The following is a 20,419-nucleotide window of genomic DNA, read 5'->3' as shown; positions in this document are numbered from 1 at the left end:
TACAAAAAGCAATAAAACTCATTGTAAATATTATTAAGCATGCATTATAATTATTTTTCGATATTGTGTTGGATTTGTAGAGAAAACACCAATAGTCAGTTTGAGTATATAAGTTTATTGCATAAAACAAAATAATAACTAATGTTCTAGTCTATTACAAATACTTGTTTATAAAACAGGATAAATTATGAAAATAAATATTTGTGCAGTTTGTCTGTACTGTCAATGCAAGCAGAAAAAAAAAGAAGAGATTTACACACAAGTACATAAAAAAAGACGACTCATTGTTAGGTGAGCGTGATCATACCTCATGCCAAGACAAACATCACAATGCAGTGGGCACCATTAAACAGACACCTCGGTTCCCACCAAGTCTTTTCTCACTTAATTCTCAACTTGTTTATACTAGCATACAAAAAAAACACCAACAAGGACTATTCTCGGGCAGCACAACTACTTAGTTCACATTGTCAATATTGTCCAAAAAGATCCAAAGTAAAAAAAAGGAACACTGTTACAATGTTTGACAATACAAAGGTAGCAATAGTACAATATTAAAATAATTCACCATTAAGGCCGGTGCTTTGATTTTGGCTGCACTTCACTTACAAAAATATAAGTTGCTTTGGACGTCACTTGAGAAAAAATAAAATGGTAGTTTTCTTTATAAAGTGTAATAATAACCCTTCATTTAAGGACACACTATCTAAGTGGTCTGGACTCCCAGAAGCCTCAGCAGGGCGACAGGAGTGAAACAATATTAGTTTAACAGATTGAGGCAGTTTTTAAGAACAACACGTACAACAATGGTGTGAGGTGAAGTGAGCCTGGTTTTGCTTTGAATCATCCAAACATATTTCCCTTTATAATTCCACATAAAGAATATATTCACTTTTTAATCCAAGGGCAATGTTATAGTTTTCGTTTAAGGGTCAGAGGTAATAAAAGCTTAACTTTATTATTCGACCTGCAATAAGCTAACTGTACTACTTAATAATAATACGTTTATTTATAGAGCACTTTTTAAAATCTAAGTTACAAAGTGCTTTACAAATAAAGTGCTTTACTGTAACCAATGCACTGTATTTCCCCTTGTACATGAAACAGTTTACGGTACATCACAAACCTTCACTTGCCAGTAATCCATTATCCTGATTGATTAAGGCTTTTTTGCACAATTTACATAGTTTCAATGACTTTTGGCAAAATGCACTGAGCCTGGAACCCTGAAGAGCAGTGGAAGAAATTAGATGTCTAGGTGAAGAAAAAAAAAATCAACATTCACATCTGTACATTAGCAAGTTAATCTTTGAGTAAATATCTGTAATGACCATGTTCCTTAATGCAACTTACCCAGAGGCTTTGAAAAACATTTTTCATCTTGTGCAAAATAAGAGTTTTTACTTGATTTGTCAATTCTTTTTTTTTGAATACATTCCGATTTCACATTCTGGTTCTTTTAGATTTTGGCCAATATCAGCGGGTACCTATTGATTGAGTAATACTTCTACAATATGCTTTTCATAGGAAAATAATTAGATATTACATTGTTAATAAAATATTTATACAAAGGAATATATTAAACATTTCTCGTATACTTTCGCAAACAATCACTGTGGCATGCTGGAAGAAAAACACACCCAGACTAGAGAGAAGCCGTTTGTGTTTCTGAGTTTTCCCATGGAAATGCCAGTCGACACGAAGGGCAGGTTCAACAGCATGAAGCCATTATGTATTAGAAATACACATGGCTCTGTGTGAATGACCTTCTCATAACACTTCTGTAACATCTTCTAGCCTGTTGACGCCTTGAGTTTTAATGCACTATGCATTTATCACAGTTACTGAATCCAGTGTTACATTGTTTGTGATTATAGTTCCCTAATGGCCTGACTGCACCTATGAGATGCTATATTTATGTTCATAAAGGCAAAAATAACACTTTATAAAGAGGTTTTGTGAGTTAATATATAAAAATGTACAAAATGTCTCCTGCAGAGCCTGAGAATGCATGTCGACCATTGTAAAGGTTTCTTGGCTTTGATATTGTGTTGTGTAGAAAGTGACTGTGTGTCATGTTAGCTGCTCTCAGACATGCACTGAACTCCGGGTAATCTCCGGACATTCTCCAGAGGGGCTATATGACAGAGTGAGAGGAGTTTGGACTTGCTCTGGAGTTTCTCTGGCCAGTCCCCTGGTGAAAAGTCTAGAGAATGTGCGAGTGAGCCGATGTGAGATCACAGCGAGCAGGTGTGTCGATGACGTATCTAACACCCGACAGATGCCAAAATAAAAAAAAAAAATAAAAATACAAGATATCTCAGGATGAAAAATTGGCACCACGTACACAGAAGACGACGACGAAGATGTCAGGAGAGCTTTTTAGTGATAAGGGTCGGTGTCGATGTGCTCTAAACAAAGATTTGTGACCTCTGCAGCAGAGTTAACCTCTTGCGTCGCTCTATTGGTGTTGTGAATTCAGTTGCGTTGTTCATGTGTGAAAGGAAACCTCTGGAGAAAGTCCGAAACCAATTGTGCGGACATCCTCCGGAGTTCATGTCTGAAAACAGCTATTTTGTGACACCTGTTGCTCTTTGAGTTGCATAAACACTGCAGTGTAATGAAGACTGGACCAGGGAAGGAACAAGGATAAGATGAATCCTCTCAGTTGGCCCATGTGTGAATCACCTACATCGTCCGGTCACCAGAGCGCCGGTGGAGGTCGGCCCCTCTCACGACCGCGGGGGATATATTGAGTCTCCTTGCTGTTTTGAAGACATCCTGGTGAGAGGTGTGGCAGCACAACCCGCTGAGCTGCAGACTCACTTTATGTCTCCTTGACGGCAGACCGCTTGTGGACAGAGAGCAGGGAGACGTAGGGCACGCCGATGTAGGCCCACTTCTCGTTTGGCCAGAACATGATGACGGGGCCTCGCTCCGGGGCCTCGGTCGCGACGTCAAAGTAGGCGAAGCAAACGCAACCCAAGTAGGAGGCCAGACATATGAGGATGTGCCTGTAAAGAGCCAGAGGAGCTTGAATGAACCAGACTGTGTGAGGAATGATTTGCTAAATATATCTGTGTCTGCAGGTGTGAGATGAAAAGTGTCGACAGAATCAATCTACTTCTCTTCAGGTTATTTTAGTCTGTGTTTAGTTCCTTTGTTAAACCCGGAAAACTCACCTCTGTTCCTCTAAATTACTACTACTACTACGCTACTGTACTCTACACAATGGTAACATAGGAATAAATCAGACATACAAGTTTAAACTGTGAATGTAACACATAATATGTAACAGGTACACTGCAGTACAAAGGTGGAAATAGTCAGGCCTGAGATTGACTGCTTGATTCACTCATTTCGCTATACGTCCTTTAAAAAAGACAAATGGACATTTGACTTAAAAAAACTTAAAAAAATGTCTAGCATTTTTTTGAATGTCTAGGATTTTTTTTTTAAAAATATGATTTGGTTTTAATATTTATTACGCTTTTCTATTTATAGTAAATTAAATTTCTAAAATTAAAATTATAATAAATATGAATTTCCCTTTTATGGTCACAAGAGTGCATTCATTGTCAGTAAACAATCATAACACAACATCTGGTGATGCCCCATACAGTGGTGAGGTGGCAGTGAGCTTACCAAGCGCAGTGTAAGTAGGGGAAGTTGACGGATGACCACATTTCACAGAAGATCCTGTCACTGATCCAGCAGAGCAGAGCCAGCGTCCACCACATCCCTGAGATCAAGCCCAGCTTGAACACACGAGGGTTTTCACATCTGCAGGGACCGAGGGGAGAACACTGAGAACACAACTCTGAAAATACACACACACACACGCGCACACACACACACACACACACACACACGCCTGCGCATGCACACTGCAGAACAAAGAGCAGACTTGCATATATTGCTGCATTATTATATCTTCAAAAAGCAACATCAGCACACACAGATGTTATTAATATAAAATAAAAATATATAATCTGTGTATTGAACTGAAGAATTCAAATATATTTTGGAATGTTTTTACAATTAATCAACATTTAAATATAAACATGTTGAAAAACCAAAACTGATTGATTGGCTGTAAATACATATGTATCTCTCCATTTACTTGGACGTGGCTCATTCACTCTTAAATGCTCGACAGCTAGTTGCTGACTAGATCAGATCAGACTGACAGAAATTCACACTCTATAAACAGCAATTAAAATAGAAGGTCATGCTGAACTACTTTAGTATGTTAAGTAACTAAATTGCTTAACAGACGTTAAAATATACAATTGATACATTTTATACCTCTAACCTATAACAGCAATAATAATATCTAATATGAACAATATTGTCTTTTGAGAATTTAAAATCGAATAAAATAAAAATTGAGATACAATAAATGTTGTGCTTAACATTGTTGTTGCGTTGGGAGCCTTCCATATTCATATTGGGTGGGGATGGTCTCTTTCAGAATACACTTTCTATACGCTTCTGATGAAGAGCAAATGTGTTACTGACTGTGTTGACCACTGTGCGTACAGGGAGCTTTAGTTATTTCCACCTGAGCTGTCCATACCAGTGTGTTGGGTTGTAGATGTAGCACATTTATCTTTAGATGAGATTATTGACCTGAACGATTTGTGAGTGACGAGCATTTGTGTCGACCTCCAAAACATCTCCAAGTGGCCGCCGCTCTGACCTGGAGATACTTGAGCTAATCCTGGGTGCTGCTGATGAACTATTCTTAGTCCTGTCCTCCTTACACACGGGGGCACAGCTGAGACGAACGCAGAGTGCCAAAACAAAGACAGGGACTAAACTGAGTGATGATACAGCAGAGGAATAGTCACCGTGACGCAGTTTGTCCCCTTAAGACAGAGCATTTGATGAAGTCATAGCATTTCAGCAGCCTTTAATTTGGGTCACCATTGTTTCAAGGGGAGAGGATTCTGGAGACGGCCCCAACTCTTTCCAGAAAGCACTTACAGCACAATAAGATTCAGACAAACAAGAATGATGTCACTCTGCTGCAGAAGCCGGGGAAATCTTAAAGTATGATAGTTTCAAGCAAAGGTTTTTAAGTCTGACTCTGTGGACCTCCTCTCAGACAAAGCTTGGAAAAAGACAAACAAAGCTGAGCAGCGTTTGGTGGTAATCCTGAGTTTGTCACTACGAGCAAAGAGATATCATTGTGAATCACACACAAGCCGGGCCTATCCCGGCATATGTGAATGGAAGCAAGAATAAATCTGATCCAAAGTGGTCCTCTCTCTTGTGTTTTATCCACCTCAGCTCTGCATGCGAGTACAGCTGCGTCTCGGAGAGACAGTGAGCAATTCACTACATGAGACTGAAGACTGTGTAAATGTGTAAACTGATTCCAGTGCATCCAGCTGGAAAACACGTCGACTATGTGATACTACTGATAAAAAAAGATGTGATCTTCAGCAGCCTGGAGGTGAAGCGTGTCTTTCCATTGAGAGGAGCTCACAGGGCCCACAGACAACTGGCTAACTACAAGTAGCTGCTACTGACCTTTACTAAACCTATATCACACAGGTGGAAGGGAACAGTACATTGGTCACATCAATGTCACAGACTGCTGTAACTCTACTCCAGCCAATGATGTCCATGTAGGCTGCTAGCTCAGGGGCACAGAGGCCCTGTGTTGGACATGCTTCATACTTCAGTTAAATGTACAGAGCAGTTAATGTGTAAAATGTCCTGCTTGAATCTTCGTTTCTTACATGGTCTCGCTTAAGGTCGAGTCAAGTCGGTTAATGAACCAAACAGGCAGCTTCCTTACATTACTGGTCCGGAGAGGGAGCAGAAAGATGGGTGTCATGGCTTCTCCACAGCAGCAGGAAGTGCAAAAGATAGATGTTGTCTTCCCAGAGGGAAATAAACTACTGAGTGGTCATCAATATTGTTATATTCTACGTCAAGTGTTGGAGGTGCTCTATGGTCACATGGGAGCGAGACCTGTCTTAGCATCAGGCTGACCTTATTTACTGACTTTCCATTTACACAGTTCAGCCAACACCTCTTCCTGCTGACAGAACCCTCTCCTCACGGCTGCATGTCTGGAACACTGAGACGATTTCAGCTCAAACATCAGCATGTTAGATAAGAACCATGACACCTTCTCCTCAGAAAACAGTGTTAGTGAGGGAATGTGATGGAGAGTTTGACCAGTAAAGGTGACGATAAGTAAAGGAAAGGTCAGTCAGTCTGTCTGCCTGTCTGTGAGCCGGTCTGTCTCTCTGTGTCTGCCTGCCTGTCTGAGTCTGCCTGCCTGTCCGTCTTTGGGTGGAGATCTGCTAAGACGCTTCCCTCACTCTGGGGAATGGACAGGAAGAAGCCCCATAAGATCCTTGTCTCAAACTTTTCAAATAAGCTAAAGATGCCGCCGCTCTTTACTGGCAAATTAAGAAAGAAAGTGAAGTGATGCCTTGTGGTGGTGAAATTAAAACAGTGTAATTATAGCTTGTTTAAACTCAAGTGACATAGTTGCGGTAACCATTTCCTTTGGTTAGGCTAACGTCACTCAACGAACGGCTGTAACAAGCCACATTCTCTCAAAGACAATTTTCTTTGTGGTAAAAACATAAACTGAACAACTTTGACCTTTTACAATTATTTTTTGCGTCTTAGACACAAAGCCATCAGATGCCTACTTTGAGTTTCAACATAAGTAAAAACTGTGTCTTTTCAAAGTTGAAAACTGAAATCACCTTTCACACAAAATACAGAAAAAGGTTTTTTGTTTTTTTATATTAAACCTGTGCATAGGTGGTATGAATATAAATTATATTGAAAAAGATAGCATGTACATTTACCAGTAGGTACACATGAAGACGTGTGTAAATATGAATGGATAACTGTGTAAGTCAAATTAGACAAGATTATAAATACAGCATTTTTTATTTTTTATTATTTGGTTGTACCGTTTTTTTAGCCTTTTAGGAGCCATGCATGGGATATCTTTTTTCAGATATTTCATCTGAACTGACCGGAGAACAAGCGTGCAATTGGAAGAGAACGGGGAAGGACACACAGGAGGTCAGAGCTGAACCCATGGCAGCTTCATGAAAACCCAAGGTCTTGCATGCCAATGTAAGAATAAACCTTGCTGTCAAGTTTACAAAACTTTTTTCAGACATAACCACTTGGTTTTGTTATCATATTTTTTCCTTTATGAATCACTCATATATTGCAGCCGAGCATTGACTGGTTTAATTGCTTCAACACTTCAGCTTAATGTAATATTTCTGATGGATGTCCTAAACACAAGTTGTTTTTGTCCAGCTGGAAGTACCTTGAACAGGGGCCAACAGTAAGAGAAAAAGCAAACAGAAAAAGTATAGCCGGTCCGCTCTGATGGCAAAAGTCCATCAGCCAGGGCCATAGGAATTCTCTCCCACTTAGCAGAACAAAAACGTCAATAGCCAAGTGGCACCGGCAGCAACGTCAAGAGTCACTAGCAGGTCGAACAATGGATGACTTCAGGTTAGAAGACCGGCGGCGGTGAGTAGGGTTGTGGGAAACGGAAACAACAGAGCATGGCTACGCACTGCCGGGATGGAGGAAAGTGTTGGACGCACACACGCTCACAAACACAATGATAGGCAGGAATGTCTTATGTGTTTTCAGGCACATTCCTGCAGCCCTATAATTAGCTTGGGATGAGGACATGTCATTAGGCCATGTCTGTGCAAAAGGCCCCAAATGACCGTAAACACTTTAACATGTTGACGCTTGTTAGAGTAACAAATACATCAAGAGCAGCCGATGTTTGGGCCGAACAGACAGCTTGAAATCACAGACTCAGAAACCTGCTGCTGTTGTGCTTTAAATGTAAACTCAAACCAAATCAAACAGGGTTTCCCTCTTACATAGAACTTAGTTGTAATTTAACTTTTGTATCGGGAACTGAACTATTTTTAGCTTGATAAATATGACCTGCTCTCATGAGGAGTCAAGGGAATACCTCTGTGTCATAATGGAGAAAACTGGAGGATCTAAAATGTAATTGTTTTTTAAATAACCAACTATATTTGAATAAAAGATTGAATAACAATAGTTATATCAGCTTAATCTGAAATATCCCACTCAAAGTGCATGAATAGTACTGTTGCTTAAACACCTATATTTCACCATGTATGTAGATATAAGTGAAAGAAAGCATAACGTTTATGATGGACTCTCAGATGTTCAGGTAACTGATACTTATTACATTATGTGTGAATCTATTTAGTCAAATGTTACTTTGAAACTAAGTAGTAGATACTCAAAAAGCTTTACGCTCTGGAAATTTTGTAACCATAAACTTAAAAAAACGTTAAAAATCACTAAAATCATTATGAACCTTGTGAAATTAAAGATGATGACCACTCTGTTGTATGGTGTTCATGCATCAGGATTAAACCCTCAACATCTCAAACCCTCCTCTGCTGTTTCACCAACACAAGCTCCAGCCCCCTGTGGCCCTTGAAGGATAAGTGTTATATTTGATGCAGGTCTTTTCACCAACCTTCTCAGCTCAGTGATGAGAAGTGCGGTGCAGGGGATGCCCAGTGTCATGAGTGACACCGAGTTGATGACAGGTTTGACGAAGGCCAACCCTGTGGTGATCCCTGACAGGATGCCGATGACCACCTTGAACCTTGACCTAGATAAAGAAGCCAAAGAAATCTGAATCTGCAGCAGTGTTGCACTTCTATCAACATTGATATGAAGAGCATTGTGCAACAGGAGGAGTGTTGACTCAAAAAGCCCTTTGACACACTCCTCCAGATAAAAGACGAGTATCACTGCAGCTACAAGAGGCTGTGGAACATTTCAGTGACGGCCTGAAGTGAGAGAGCAGACATGGGCGCGACAATGGAAAGAGAAGTAAAGACATGTGATGCCGCTTTTTCGGGTGTCAGCTATCTTAGACAGGCCTATTATTAAACAGCAGAGCCACAGCAGTGGACACATCATATGACACAGTGGAGGCCAACAGGGAGCTCCTGCAGATCAACCTGCTCAAAACCAATCACAGTTGATCTGCTCAAACTGATATTAAAGATGACACTGGGTTGAGGAGAAAATGTGGAAGAATCTGCCATGAAGTCTGAACTGCATCAGAGCTCAAGCTAAATTTTCCAGTCGTCATCTGAATTCATTCATTCAAGTCTGTGTAAATCAGCTGCTGTTGTGATAAGTTTGAGAGTAAATATATAGCACATTAGCACACGTAGTTTGAAACCGTGACAATGCATTGGTGCAGACAGACATTGTCCTGGAAGTTACCCTCCTCTGATAACACGGTTACACACTCAAATGCCAGTGTCAAGCTTCTAAAGATGATTATGTTGAGGCAAGATCATACGACTCGACTTACCGATCCCTCCTGAACATCCGAGGTAGGTATCTCTTGGGGAACCACATGCCGATGGCGCACATGAGCACCCACAAGATGGCCAGCTCGTCCAGCATCTGGCCCAGGAAGCTGAGGGTGGCGTGAAAATATGTCGATCCAATACCTGGTGGAAAGAGACGCAGAAACAAACAAGCGTTAATCAGAACAATGACAGTTGTTCAGTGTTTTAATGAGCCTTGATAAATGAGATTTAACAACATCCTTTGAAAAGGGTAACCAAAAAACAGCTGAAAGTACAGCCCAAATGTGCCTAATTCCACTTATCAAATGGGAAAGTAACCAAACCAGTGGAGATTTTATAAATGTAATCTGTAAACAAAAGTAGATCAACAGAGTACAAATTTAAAACAACGTACATTAGGGAGATTAAATGTGTAAGGAAGAAAACTGAGTTCAGGGGCAGCGGGTCATCCTCTGAACAAAAGCAGATCAGAGAGCGAATCCTGAGAAATGTCTGCTGTTTAGAGCTAAGAGAAACAAAGAAAACAACTAATCTCAACTAGTCACTTGGACCTTAGCTTTAGTATAGCCGTGTAAAAGGCTGAGGAGGGACAGAGCCGTCACTGCCTCTCTCTTATCACTATCCAACAGTCGTCTTACTATCAGCACTATCTGTTTTCATAACAGGCTCCGCTGCACCAGAGTCACACATTTCAACTTCTGATCCCAGACAGAAGTGTATAGAAAACTGTCATGGAAGAACTGAGTAACAAGTATTTGCCATAACTTTTTGTTAGTTAAATGAAAAAGATCATTTGTTCTGACTTCTCGCATGTAAATATGATTATTTAAAAAAACAAATGTCTTAGTCCTACCAAGCTATAAAGATTTTTGATGGCAGTTACATGAGGTTAAAAAATTTTATATTAAAATTATGCAATGATTCCTAAGAAGCCGTACCAAATCCGATAATAATAATCATATTATTAAATTAAATAATCATTATTTTCAGCCTGTCAACATGTGTGGGCATGTGCAGGTTTTCTTGTGTTAAAGTACGGTTGGATCATGTATCAGCCTGATGGAGGTTTTCGCAGATCAGATGTAAATAAACAGCAGCACAGAGAGATTACACTGCCTGGTTCCCCTGGCACTGTTTGGAAAACACTCAGTCAGCAAAGATAACCTGACACACGTCCCCCTGCTCCTGAGACGTGACCTCAGTCAAGGGGGGGGAATCTCAGCCACAGTTGAATAGAATTTGCATAACAGACTCATCCACGAGAACTGATGCAAAAATTGTGTATCTACTCTCAAACGTTTTATTAATGTACACACACAAGCTTAATGTAAAGGTCCAAATCCCAGTTTGAGAGTACTTTAACTCTTTTTTGATCCTCAGTTAAAGAGTCTGTGGCTTAGTCAGTTAAATGCTAATCCTTTTCAACTGCTCCTGAGAGCTGACCTTGGTGGATGTTGGCAAAATACTGAGTGGCAGCGGAATAGAAATTTGCATGCTGACTCGGTCGCAAGCACTTGATCTGTGGCTGAGATGTCAAATAGTGAATTTAGTCCAGACCCAGTCTTTGAAACTTTATGTTGCGTGGTCCCACACATGTCTCCTTTCAAATCCTGTTTAACATCTATAGCCAAGATCAGTGATCACACTGAGAAGGAATCAAACAGGTTCAGGTTAGTTCACGTCCATTTGAAAGCTTACTTATCTTGTTGCATACCCCAAATATTTACATAAAGAGCATGACTCAGGTCTTCAGCGCTGAAAACATTTTGTTTAGAGAATAAAAGCTGTTAAAGCTTCCCGTTAAAGTTAGTTTATATATGACTGCATAGCCTGCAGCCAAAATACATATATATACAGAAAAAGTGATTAGCTACAGCTGTAGCTAATAACTTTTTCTTGATACATTTTTTAAATTAATAAAATCAATTACAGCCCAAGAAATGATTCGGTTTTCCAATAGATCAGATATATGCCTTTCACAGACAAACATGCATCAGTGTTGTTTTTTGCCATTATGAAAACTTTAGTTCAAGGAATATACAATAAAGAAAATATGTACATTCACGTTTAAATTTTAAATAAGAAATTCAAGTACTGAATATATTTCGTTGTATTGTGTTTCCTTTTTTTGTAGTTATTCATGATTGAGTTTATGTTTAAACTGTTAAATATTTTGCCTCAGTAATACTTCTTTGTCCTTAGGGTTTGATAACGACTTCATAGGAACCATTGACTTTTTTTTAAATAAACATCTGCCTATACTTCTATATTGGAATTTGTTTTCTCCCTAATGTTGGAATTGGCATTATTTCCCTAAAATCCAAATCTGTCAAAACCTCTTAATATATATATTCTAAATACAATGACACTTGTGTGAAAGGGATCTATTGGCAAAAATGTAATATAAAATAATACTAGTGATGTCTTCACAAGTGTGATTCATCTAAATTGTACGACTTATTTTCTTTACCAAACAATGAACCCTTTATATGTAAATACTTTATATTTACATCAGGAGTGGGTCCTCTCTACGGAGGCAGCCATGCTTTTACACTATCCCAAACTGTAGAAACTAAACACCTTTTGAGGTTTTATGACGACTGCAGGCTACCACAGGTTCTCTTACGAAGGGGAGCGGGAGGTGAGTGGTATTCAGCTGCAACATGCAACCTCACCACTAGGTGTCACTAAATCCTACACAGTGAACCTTTAACATAAGAAACTTTGCAAAAGGAGAATTTCTGGCTGAGTTGGTGCATTTAGTTGAGCAGATTGGTAGAACTTCATGAGTGTACACTTGCATATGATAGTTGGGTACCATATATGTTATTAAATGTTTCTGTCAACCAGTATAAATACATTTAATAGCTACTCATGGTAAATGAAGCAGAAGGAGTGGCATACAGCTGCACATTATAAGATCGAGAGGTCACCACACAATAAACACAGTCAGTCCACTTACCGACCACAACAAGCAGAATCCATATGAGGTAAATCCCACTGTTGAAATGTGTTGCATATTGGTGGAACAAGCACATTAGTATGGGCGGCAAAACAAAAAACAAAATGTTGCTGATCTGAAATGATAAACAAAGGAAAGCAATGAGCAGAAAAAAACATAAACACATTTCATACATGTTGCTCACACGTGACAACATGCTGGTCAGAAGAGTTGACCAGTGTGTGAGTGTGTGTGTGCGTGTGTGTGTGCGTGCAGCTGAAATGCAGAAAAGGAAAAAATGTGAAACCTGATGCGAACAGTGTGATTCTGAATCTGAGAAGCATCCTAACATGTTTTGGTCAGTGAGCCTCAAAGCTCGTCTGTGAAAAAGAGTGAGGCAGCAGTGCGGCACAAAGGAAATAAAGAAGCTGTAAACAAAACTGTCAAAACACAACAACAATAACAACACAAAGATCGTTGGCTTCGACTCGTCAGAACCGACCGTGTTGTAAAACTCAGCGATGCTCGGGTAAATCAGGTAATTGCCTTCGCACCAGTCCACATCGGAGCTGCCAGCCTGCAACTGGTCCCAGAAAATCAGATTAACGTTACTCATGTCCGGACGAGTTGTGACTGGGGGGACCGTGCACGGGAGACAGCGGTCCTCCGTCCGCCGTGGAGATGAACAACAACAAAAAAAAACCGGAGAGAATCCTCCCAGTGTCTGTCTGTGGGAGCTGGTGGAGCTCCGGCTAAACGCAATGGTGCAACAGCCGACACGTATCGTGCACGGGGCAACGCGAGACACCGCAGGGACCGAGGCTGAGCTGCATAGTGGAGACGCCGTCGCTCCGCACAGTCTCCGGGCTTCGTGACCGTGACGCTCCGCTCTGTCAGCTGAGCAAAGAGTCCACAGCCACCGCAAGATGGTTCCCCGCTTCCGTGTTCCTCTCACACACACGTGACCACGCAGCCGCTGATGTCACGTTGTAGATTAGTTATCTTTATGTAACGTCTTGTTGAATGTATTGATACACGGTTCACCACTGTGATGAAGGAAATAAAGATCCTCCAAGTCGTTATAGTGACAAACTTTTCTCAAAATGAATGAGTATGTTATTATTATGACTTGCTATCTTAAAATAATGACTTAGTGTGTCATTTGTATGCTGCAAGTTTGGAATCTACTTGGTTTAGGTTTTGAGATAATACTAACAATCGTCCAAATGTGTAAAAGTGAGTTTTGCTTATACAATATTTATCTATTTAGTCTTTGGGCACATTTTTTCATGGGAGCCCGTTTCCGCAACTGTGATGAAAGAGATAAAAAAATTATTTCTTATAGTACCTAATTTATCATAATTATGGGGGAGGCCAGACCGGCCACAGTACAGACATGTTGCGCCAGTGTTGTTGTTGTTGTTGTATTAAACACATACCAGGCACTCAATTTAATTGCATTTTATTTTTATGGCATCACATAAATTGATTGAATGAACTCTTGGTGACATTTGACAGGAAGAGTTTAATGTTGTATTTAAGCACTATATCACCCGTACAATAAAAGATTCAGAACCGCACATCATTTGTAAGAAGCAACAAAAGCAGTATCATTAAGTAAAAAGTTACAATAATAATAATAATGTATAATAAATGGCCGAGTAGAAGTTCTGGATTGTGCAGCTCTGGAGTCACATACCTGGAGAATGAGAACAGGGAGACAAGGTTTCATATTTTTCATTAAGTATAAAGATATTGAATCAGTACATCAATCATTTCATCAGCCTGAATCAACACGGATACATAAAAACATTAAAATAATGATCAATCAGAATCCACAACTTCAAATGTAATTCATTTCACATTTTTATAATCTCGAAATGGAATTTGGACTCTGGAAATACAAACATTGCCAATGACAGTAACTTAAAACATTTAATTTATTACTTTATGGAAAATACAAGAGTCCACTTCTTCAACAATGGTTGTTCAATCCTTATTGACTTTTAAATCCTTGGTAGTGACAGCATGCTGTCAGCCTAGTCACACAATATTAATTTCATGATACAATATAAAATATGACCCTTAGTGATTCAGTGACTATTTTTCAACATGTAGAGATCCTGTAGAAACTTTTCTTTAACGTTGAATGAACTCCAACCACAAAGAAACTTGTCATGTTGTATAGACAAACATTTGTCTGTAAACACCCAGAATGCAATATAACGTAGTGAGAAAAAGACAAAGTCTGAACGACACAATAGAGTCCAGAGATCCACTAACAAACAAGATGATAACACTTTCAGGGATAAAGAACAAAAGACTAATCAGTTCAACACATTCTATTTCTCAGACTTTGAGCGAAGTGAAACCCCTTTTCAATACAAAACAATACAAACACAAACAAATAAACAATACACAACGATTTCCTCCAGTACTGAAACATCTTATTAAACTAACAACAAGTAAAGTGACTGATGGAATGTTCAGAGGAGGGAAGAGTCTGAGATCAGCTGTTTGGAGACAGAGCGCCTATTGGACCAGATGCTGTGCTGCCATCTCTCCACAGGGAGGCGCCATCATGACTTCTACTCTTCCGTATCTAAATGATTCACACATCAATAACAAAGTGTTGAAAGGAAAGATGGGAGACTTTCTATGTTTGATATTACTTATTAACGACATTTATTATCCATTTATACTCACTCCTCTCTGTGGAATCCAATGGTTAATGTGCTTATAAAATTCTACCGTATATATTCTGTTTAAATTCTGTATATCATGTTTATTATATTTATTTATTTCATACTTCCTTGCTCTTATATTGCTGGTTTAGTTATTTATTACGTTTACCAGTGTCAGTTTTTTGACTATCCATATTATTATTATTGCTGCACCACAACAAATCTCTCCATTGTGGGATGCAGAAAGGAGCATTTTATTTTTATCTATCTATCTATCTATCTATCTATCTATCTATCTATCTATCTATCTATCTATCTATCTATCTATCTATCTATCTATCTGTCTGTCTGTCTGTCTGTCTGTCTGTCTGTCTGTCTGTCTGTCTGTCTATCTATCTATCTAATTAGAAATTAACCGGATAATTTAGCACGTGCATACAAAATCTCAATATTCGTCATACTTAAATATGAATATAGAGAAAGTAGATGAATAGTTCATTCGCTGATTTTTAGAGCTTTATAATTTGTCCTATAACCTTCGTCTCGAGTAACAGCAGAAAACTACAAGGAGCCAGTTATCGCGAGAACTCGTCGGGCCTATGAGAGAGCTCGGGACGGATATCCGGCCTCTTTTCCGTGGCGGACCGTTGTAGGGTCGGTTTGGCAAAATGAAGGTACAGCGTTTCTCCATCTCTATGTATCTACTCACTGCAACTTTATCTGAAATATTCCAGTGTGATTAAAGCCGTGAGTGTGAGCTTTGAATCGGATCCGTGCGATGGAGCATCCCGGGCTCTGACACCGAGGATGAGCTTTGATTGTGATGAGAGCTAACGCAAGCGAGCGGTGGAAAACATGGCGGAGCGCGGAGAGAAATGTGCCCCGAGCCCAAGTCTCACTTTACCGCGATAACTCAGAGCTCAGTGGCTAAACAGCAGATCAAGTCTCCGCGGTTGAGTTTAAATATGTCGGCAAATTTGTATTATTGTTAGCAGCCCTCAGAGCTATGGTTAGCCGGCTTTTAGCTAGTAGCCGGCAGAGAAGCTAGCAGGCCTCGGCTAGCCTGCTAGCTTCTCTGACTCAAACTAACCCATACATGTAGTTATCACTTGTCCGTGTTATCTTACTTATAATTCCGCCACTATCTCCACCCAACCTGCCTGTAATTACACGGTACACTCTGCTACCTTTAGCCACCTGCATGGTGACCTGTCATGGCCGACGTGGAGCTTAGTTCAATGGAAGTTTGCTTACTAACCTCACCTGTCTGATTTCTCTCCCCAGCTGAACATCTCTTTCCCCGCTACTGGCTGCCAGAAGCTGATCGAAGTCGACGATGAGCGCAAGCTGCGTACCTTCTACGAGAAGCGTATGGCCACCGAGGTGGCTGCTGACCCCCTGGGAGATGAGTGGAAGGTGAGCACTGATGCGTGGTGTCTTCAAACTGTCAGTCAGACCTGGGAAGAGTGACATATTGTTAATCGGCCACGTCCATGGTACCTGCATCAGTGAGAAGCTGCACTGATCTATCATCTTGTACCTGTGTAACTCAGCATGGCACACCAGTAGACCCTTCTGACTGCTCAGTAGTCAACAAGGTGGGACAGCGTGTTGCTAAAGAAACCAGTGGAGCTGCTCCAGATGTGGTCAGTCACTTTATTTGACTGGTCGCAACAGCATGACTCTTTCAATTCCCTTCCTCCCGTCATCAAATTTCTAGTTACCCTCGTAAGTTCAAATCTAAGCTGCTTTAAGACGTGCACTGAACTGTGCAGTCCCTCTGTATTTTCTCCAGAGGAAGTGAGTGAACGCACATGTCAGAGTCAGGCGCTCGGACGTCTTTGCTGACTTTCTCTGCCTGGCCTCCTTGTTTAATGTCTAATGAAATCTAGGAAGGGTCGATTAACGTTGAGCAACTTGAAGGAGTTTCTAACACATGACAGATGCAAAAAGAAAACATATCTCTGGTTCCAAAAGTGGTGAACCAGATATGACTGGGAAGACTGAAGATGCCAGGAGTTAGTGGTGATGAGAGCTGACACTGGGGTGCGTGAGGGAGAATCATGTGATCTCTGCACCTCAGTTAATACGTCACACTCTACCTGCTAATCCACCGCGCTCACCTGAGATATACTGAGGAATTGATGCTGTTGTGAATGCGTCTGTGTTCAAAACAAACCTCTGGGTCAACTCTCTGGATTTACCAGGTGGAGCTGGGAGGCAAACCACCGTTCCTGTAATTGTAGGGCAACTCGGTCGACAGTTGCCACGCTGTCAATTTCATGTTTCTTTTAGTCACTTAATAATATTTGATAGTTGATCATTTAACTGCATTTTTACTTCCCAGCCTTTATCTTGACATAAACTTGTGTTGTTAATTTGGTAGGTCCTCTCCGAGTCTGCAGCCATTTTTAGGAATCTCTGCAAAATTGGGTTTGTCTTTTAGACATGGGAAAAGAGTTGGACAGTTTGAAGTGGTGCCCGGGTGGGCATGAAGGAGGCAGACATTAGGTAGACAGTTTGCTGCAGACCTCATGTGATTTTGCTCACAACACCTCCACCGTAATCATCCAAACTGATCTTCATTGGTGTTGAATACACTCAGGAACAAATCCCTTTTGCATCCGTTGTGTTAGAATCATTATAAACATGCTCACTCAGATTCTCCAGAGATTTTACTAGACATTTGCCCTCTTACCTACAGCCCCTCCAGATAATACTGAGTTCAGTGCACGTCTGAAAGCAGCTTTTGTGTCAAGGTCAGCCAAAATGCAAAAGTGCAGAAATAAGAATTTGTTTTTCTGTACTTTTTCAGGGTTACATGGTTCGCATCAGCGGAGGCAACGACAAGCAGGGCTTCCCCATGAAGCAGGGTGTGCTGACCCATGGCCGTGTGCGCCTCCTGCTCAGCAAGGGCCACTCCTGCTACCGCCCCCGCAGGACCGGCGAGCGCAAGCGCAAGTCTGTCCGTGGTTGCATCGTTGATGCCAACCTCAGCGTTCTCAACTTGGTCATCGTCAAGAAAGGTAACGGTTCAGTGTTAACCTGTGAAACCAGGTGTTTGTGGGGCTGATGGCACACCAGTAGATCCTTTTTGATTGGTCTGTAGTCATTAAGGTGGGACAGCGTGTTGCCAGAGTAACTGTGAAGCTGCTTTCCAGATACGACCAGGCCCTTGACCGTGGGTGGTTGAACTGCATTGCTCTCTCATGGTTTACAAAAGCATAGCAAAGTATTATGAGTATATTTAGCCATAGTTGATTATCTATCATGACCATTACACTTATTAAAGACACGTTCGAGCTGTCAACGGTAATGTTTAGTTATCTTGGTCTGTTCTCAACGTGATGGACTCAACATGCCCTTCACCTGGTTGTTCTCAGGTGAGAAGGAAATTCCCGGTCTGACCGACAGCACCGTCCCTCGCCGTCTGGGTCCTAAAAGGGCCAGCAAGATCCGCAAGCTCTTCAACCTGGCTAAGGAGGATGATGTGAGGCAGTATGTTGTGAGGAGACCCCTGTCTAAAGAAGGTAAGAGTTTGGTGGTGGTTCTCCTATTTCTAATTCTACCTACAAGTCTAAACTAAAGGATCACTGATGTTAGACAGTACGACTCTGGATTGGACTGAAACTGAAGCTTGCTGCCATTTTGTGCCACAGAGTGTTTTAACCAGAGGATGCAAATTTAAAAAGAGACCAAATTGAGCTGAAGGATGTAAAAAAAGTGAGCAGAGGGTGGAAATGGTCATAGAAAGAGTTTGTCTTTGGAAATTGTATACAATCTTTTAGTTTGAAAATGTAAAGCTTGCATATTTATCAATTGTAGGTGTCTTGAACTTTTTATTACCAAGTCCAAAATACTTGAATCAGTTTTTGCATGTTGATACAATCCAAGGTCGTTAGAACTACTTATATTGCACCCAGACCTCTAAGCATTCATTCATATTAAATAAACTCTGTTCAGTTATCACAATACATGGTTAGTGTGATGAAGGCCATGTACTTATATTATGTACAGTGGTGACAAATGTTTTCTCCCTTTGGGATTTTCATGGTTGTGCAAACTGATAGAACACTGGAAGCATTGTTAATACGAAGGCTTCCTGTACTTGAGTGTTAAGTTAAATTGTTTACTGCTGACCAGATTCCATGATGCCAAAGTTTGTTGAAACAAGATCAGTGTTATTAGATAAAAAACAAGTTGTATGGTGACATTCTTTATTTATCATCGCCTGTGTTAATAAGATCACTTCCCAAACCTCATCACCACACCAGGCATTTACTGCACCATAGATTAACTGCATGTTCCATGTCCTCTACAGGCAAGAAGCCCAGAACTAAGGCTCCCAGGATCCAGAGACTGGTGACACCTCGTGTGCTGCAGCACAAGCGCCGCCGCATCTCCCTCAAGAGACAGCGCACCCAGAAAAACAAGGAGGAGGCATCCGAGTACGCCAAGCTGCTGGCCAAGAGGATGAAGGTATGTCACCCTTTATTTATTAGCACTGCTTGTATCCACAATGTAAATATCAGTGAAAACTAGAACAGATCTAGTAAATATTTCTTTAAAAAAACATCTGTTCTACTGAGTCCAGCTGGAATTCATGTTCGAACTCTGCCAGAACTTGAAGCTGAACTGCTCTGATAAAAAATTGAAGTTATTGTTAACACAACATCGCAACTACTGCACTAAATCTAAATCCCATTTTGTGAGACTGGTCTTAAATCTTGCCAGGTTAATTAATTTTATAATTCAAAGCTTAGATATACTTGGAACATTTTAAGATTGTTTGGGTGCAACAGCTTCTGTGTTGAAACCCTTTGCTGACACACGTTTCCTCCTGCGAACAGGAGGCCAAGGAGAAGCGCCAAGAACAGATCGCAAAGAGGCGCCGTCTTTCTTCTCTGAGGGCATCCACATCCAAGTCAGAGTCCAGCCAAAAGTGAAATCACACAGACAAATAAAACAATGTTTTGCTGAAAATTTGGCTGTCGTGTGATTCATTCTCATTTTTCAACACCTTGAGTTCAGTCCATTAGAACACGGAAATTAATCTAGACTAAAATGATAAATCTACTGTATGGTAGACGCCGAAATGCACAAATCTACACAAGAGCAAAAAGACAGCGTATTGAAAGGAACTTAACGATATCCCAATCTCAATGTGTTTTTGTATTGAGTTAATGAAATCTCATACCACACTGGGGTTACCACACATCCTGGAAATTGAGATAAAATATCCAAAGAGTAATTGCCCTGAAACATTAACATTTTTCACTGTGAACTTCAACGGACACCAACCTCCGTGCTCTCAACATCATCGTCAAGACAGGTTAAGTGCTCCCTGTTAACCTGTGAAACCAGGTGTTTGTGGGGCTGATGGCACACCAGTAGATCCTTTT

At 40.6% G+C, this 20,419-nt stretch overlaps 2 protein-coding genes across 2 annotated transcripts; one reads left to right on the top strand and one right to left on the bottom strand.

Annotated features, from left to right (window-relative positions):
* Positions 1 to 78: 78 nt before the first annotated feature.
* Positions 79 to 13,262, bottom strand: acer2 (alkaline ceramidase 2). Its single transcript, XM_062388983.1, has 6 exons — positions 12,836 to 13,262; positions 12,355 to 12,469; positions 9,392 to 9,533; positions 8,537 to 8,674; positions 3,646 to 3,783; positions 79 to 3,014 (listed from the first exon to the last, which is right to left on the bottom strand). Exons 1-6 carry the CDS (start codon positions 12,947 to 12,949, stop codon positions 2,828 to 2,830), a joined length of 834 nt encoding a protein of 277 aa, XP_062244967.1. The 5' UTR covers positions 12,950 to 13,262; the 3' UTR covers positions 79 to 2,827.
* Positions 13,263 to 15,598: 2,336 nt separating this feature from the next.
* rps6 (ribosomal protein S6) lies at positions 15,599 to 20,000 on the top strand. Its single transcript, XM_062387794.1, has 6 exons — positions 15,599 to 15,691; positions 16,302 to 16,433; positions 17,833 to 18,043; positions 18,401 to 18,547; positions 19,339 to 19,496; positions 19,868 to 20,000. The coding sequence occupies exons 1-6, from the start codon at positions 15,686 to 15,688 to the stop codon at positions 19,961 to 19,963; spliced, it is 750 nt and encodes a 249-aa protein (XP_062243778.1). The 5' UTR covers positions 15,599 to 15,685; the 3' UTR covers positions 19,964 to 20,000.
* Positions 20,001 to 20,419: the final 419 nt, after the last annotated feature.

Source organism: Platichthys flesus, chromosome 5 (assembly GCF_949316205.1).
Source record: "Platichthys flesus chromosome 5, fPlaFle2.1, whole genome shotgun sequence".
Lineage (NCBI taxonomy): Eukaryota > Metazoa > Chordata > Actinopteri > Pleuronectiformes > Pleuronectidae > Platichthys > Platichthys flesus.
The sequence above is the reverse complement of the archived record's forward strand: the minus strand, read 5'-3'. Positions and strand labels throughout refer to the sequence as shown.

What these genes read in the sequence shown, in the direction of transcription:
- acer2 (XM_062388983.1), bottom strand. Translation starts at nt 12,949, where the DNA reads ATGAGTAACGTTAATCTGATTTTCTGGGACCAGTTGCAGGCTGGCAGC. An exon ending in CGGATGTTCAGGAGGGATCG is followed by an intron (nt 8,675 to 9,391) that starts GTAAGTCGAGTC and finishes TTCTTTATCTAG; the next exon opens with GTCAAGGTTCAAGGTGGTCA. An exon ending in CCCTACTTACACTGCGCTTG is followed by an intron (nt 3,015 to 3,645) that starts GTAAGCTCACTG and finishes GGCTCTTTACAG; the next exon opens with GCACATCCTCATATGTCTGG.
- rps6 (XM_062387794.1), top strand. An exon ending in GAGACCCCTGTCTAAAGAAG is followed by an intron (nt 18,548 to 19,338) that starts GTAAGAGTTTGG and finishes TGTCCTCTACAG; the next exon opens with GCAAGAAGCCCAGAACTAAG. An exon ending in TGCTGGCCAAGAGGATGAAG is followed by an intron (nt 19,497 to 19,867) that starts GTATGTCACCCT and finishes TCCTGCGAACAG; the next exon opens with GAGGCCAAGGAGAAGCGCCA.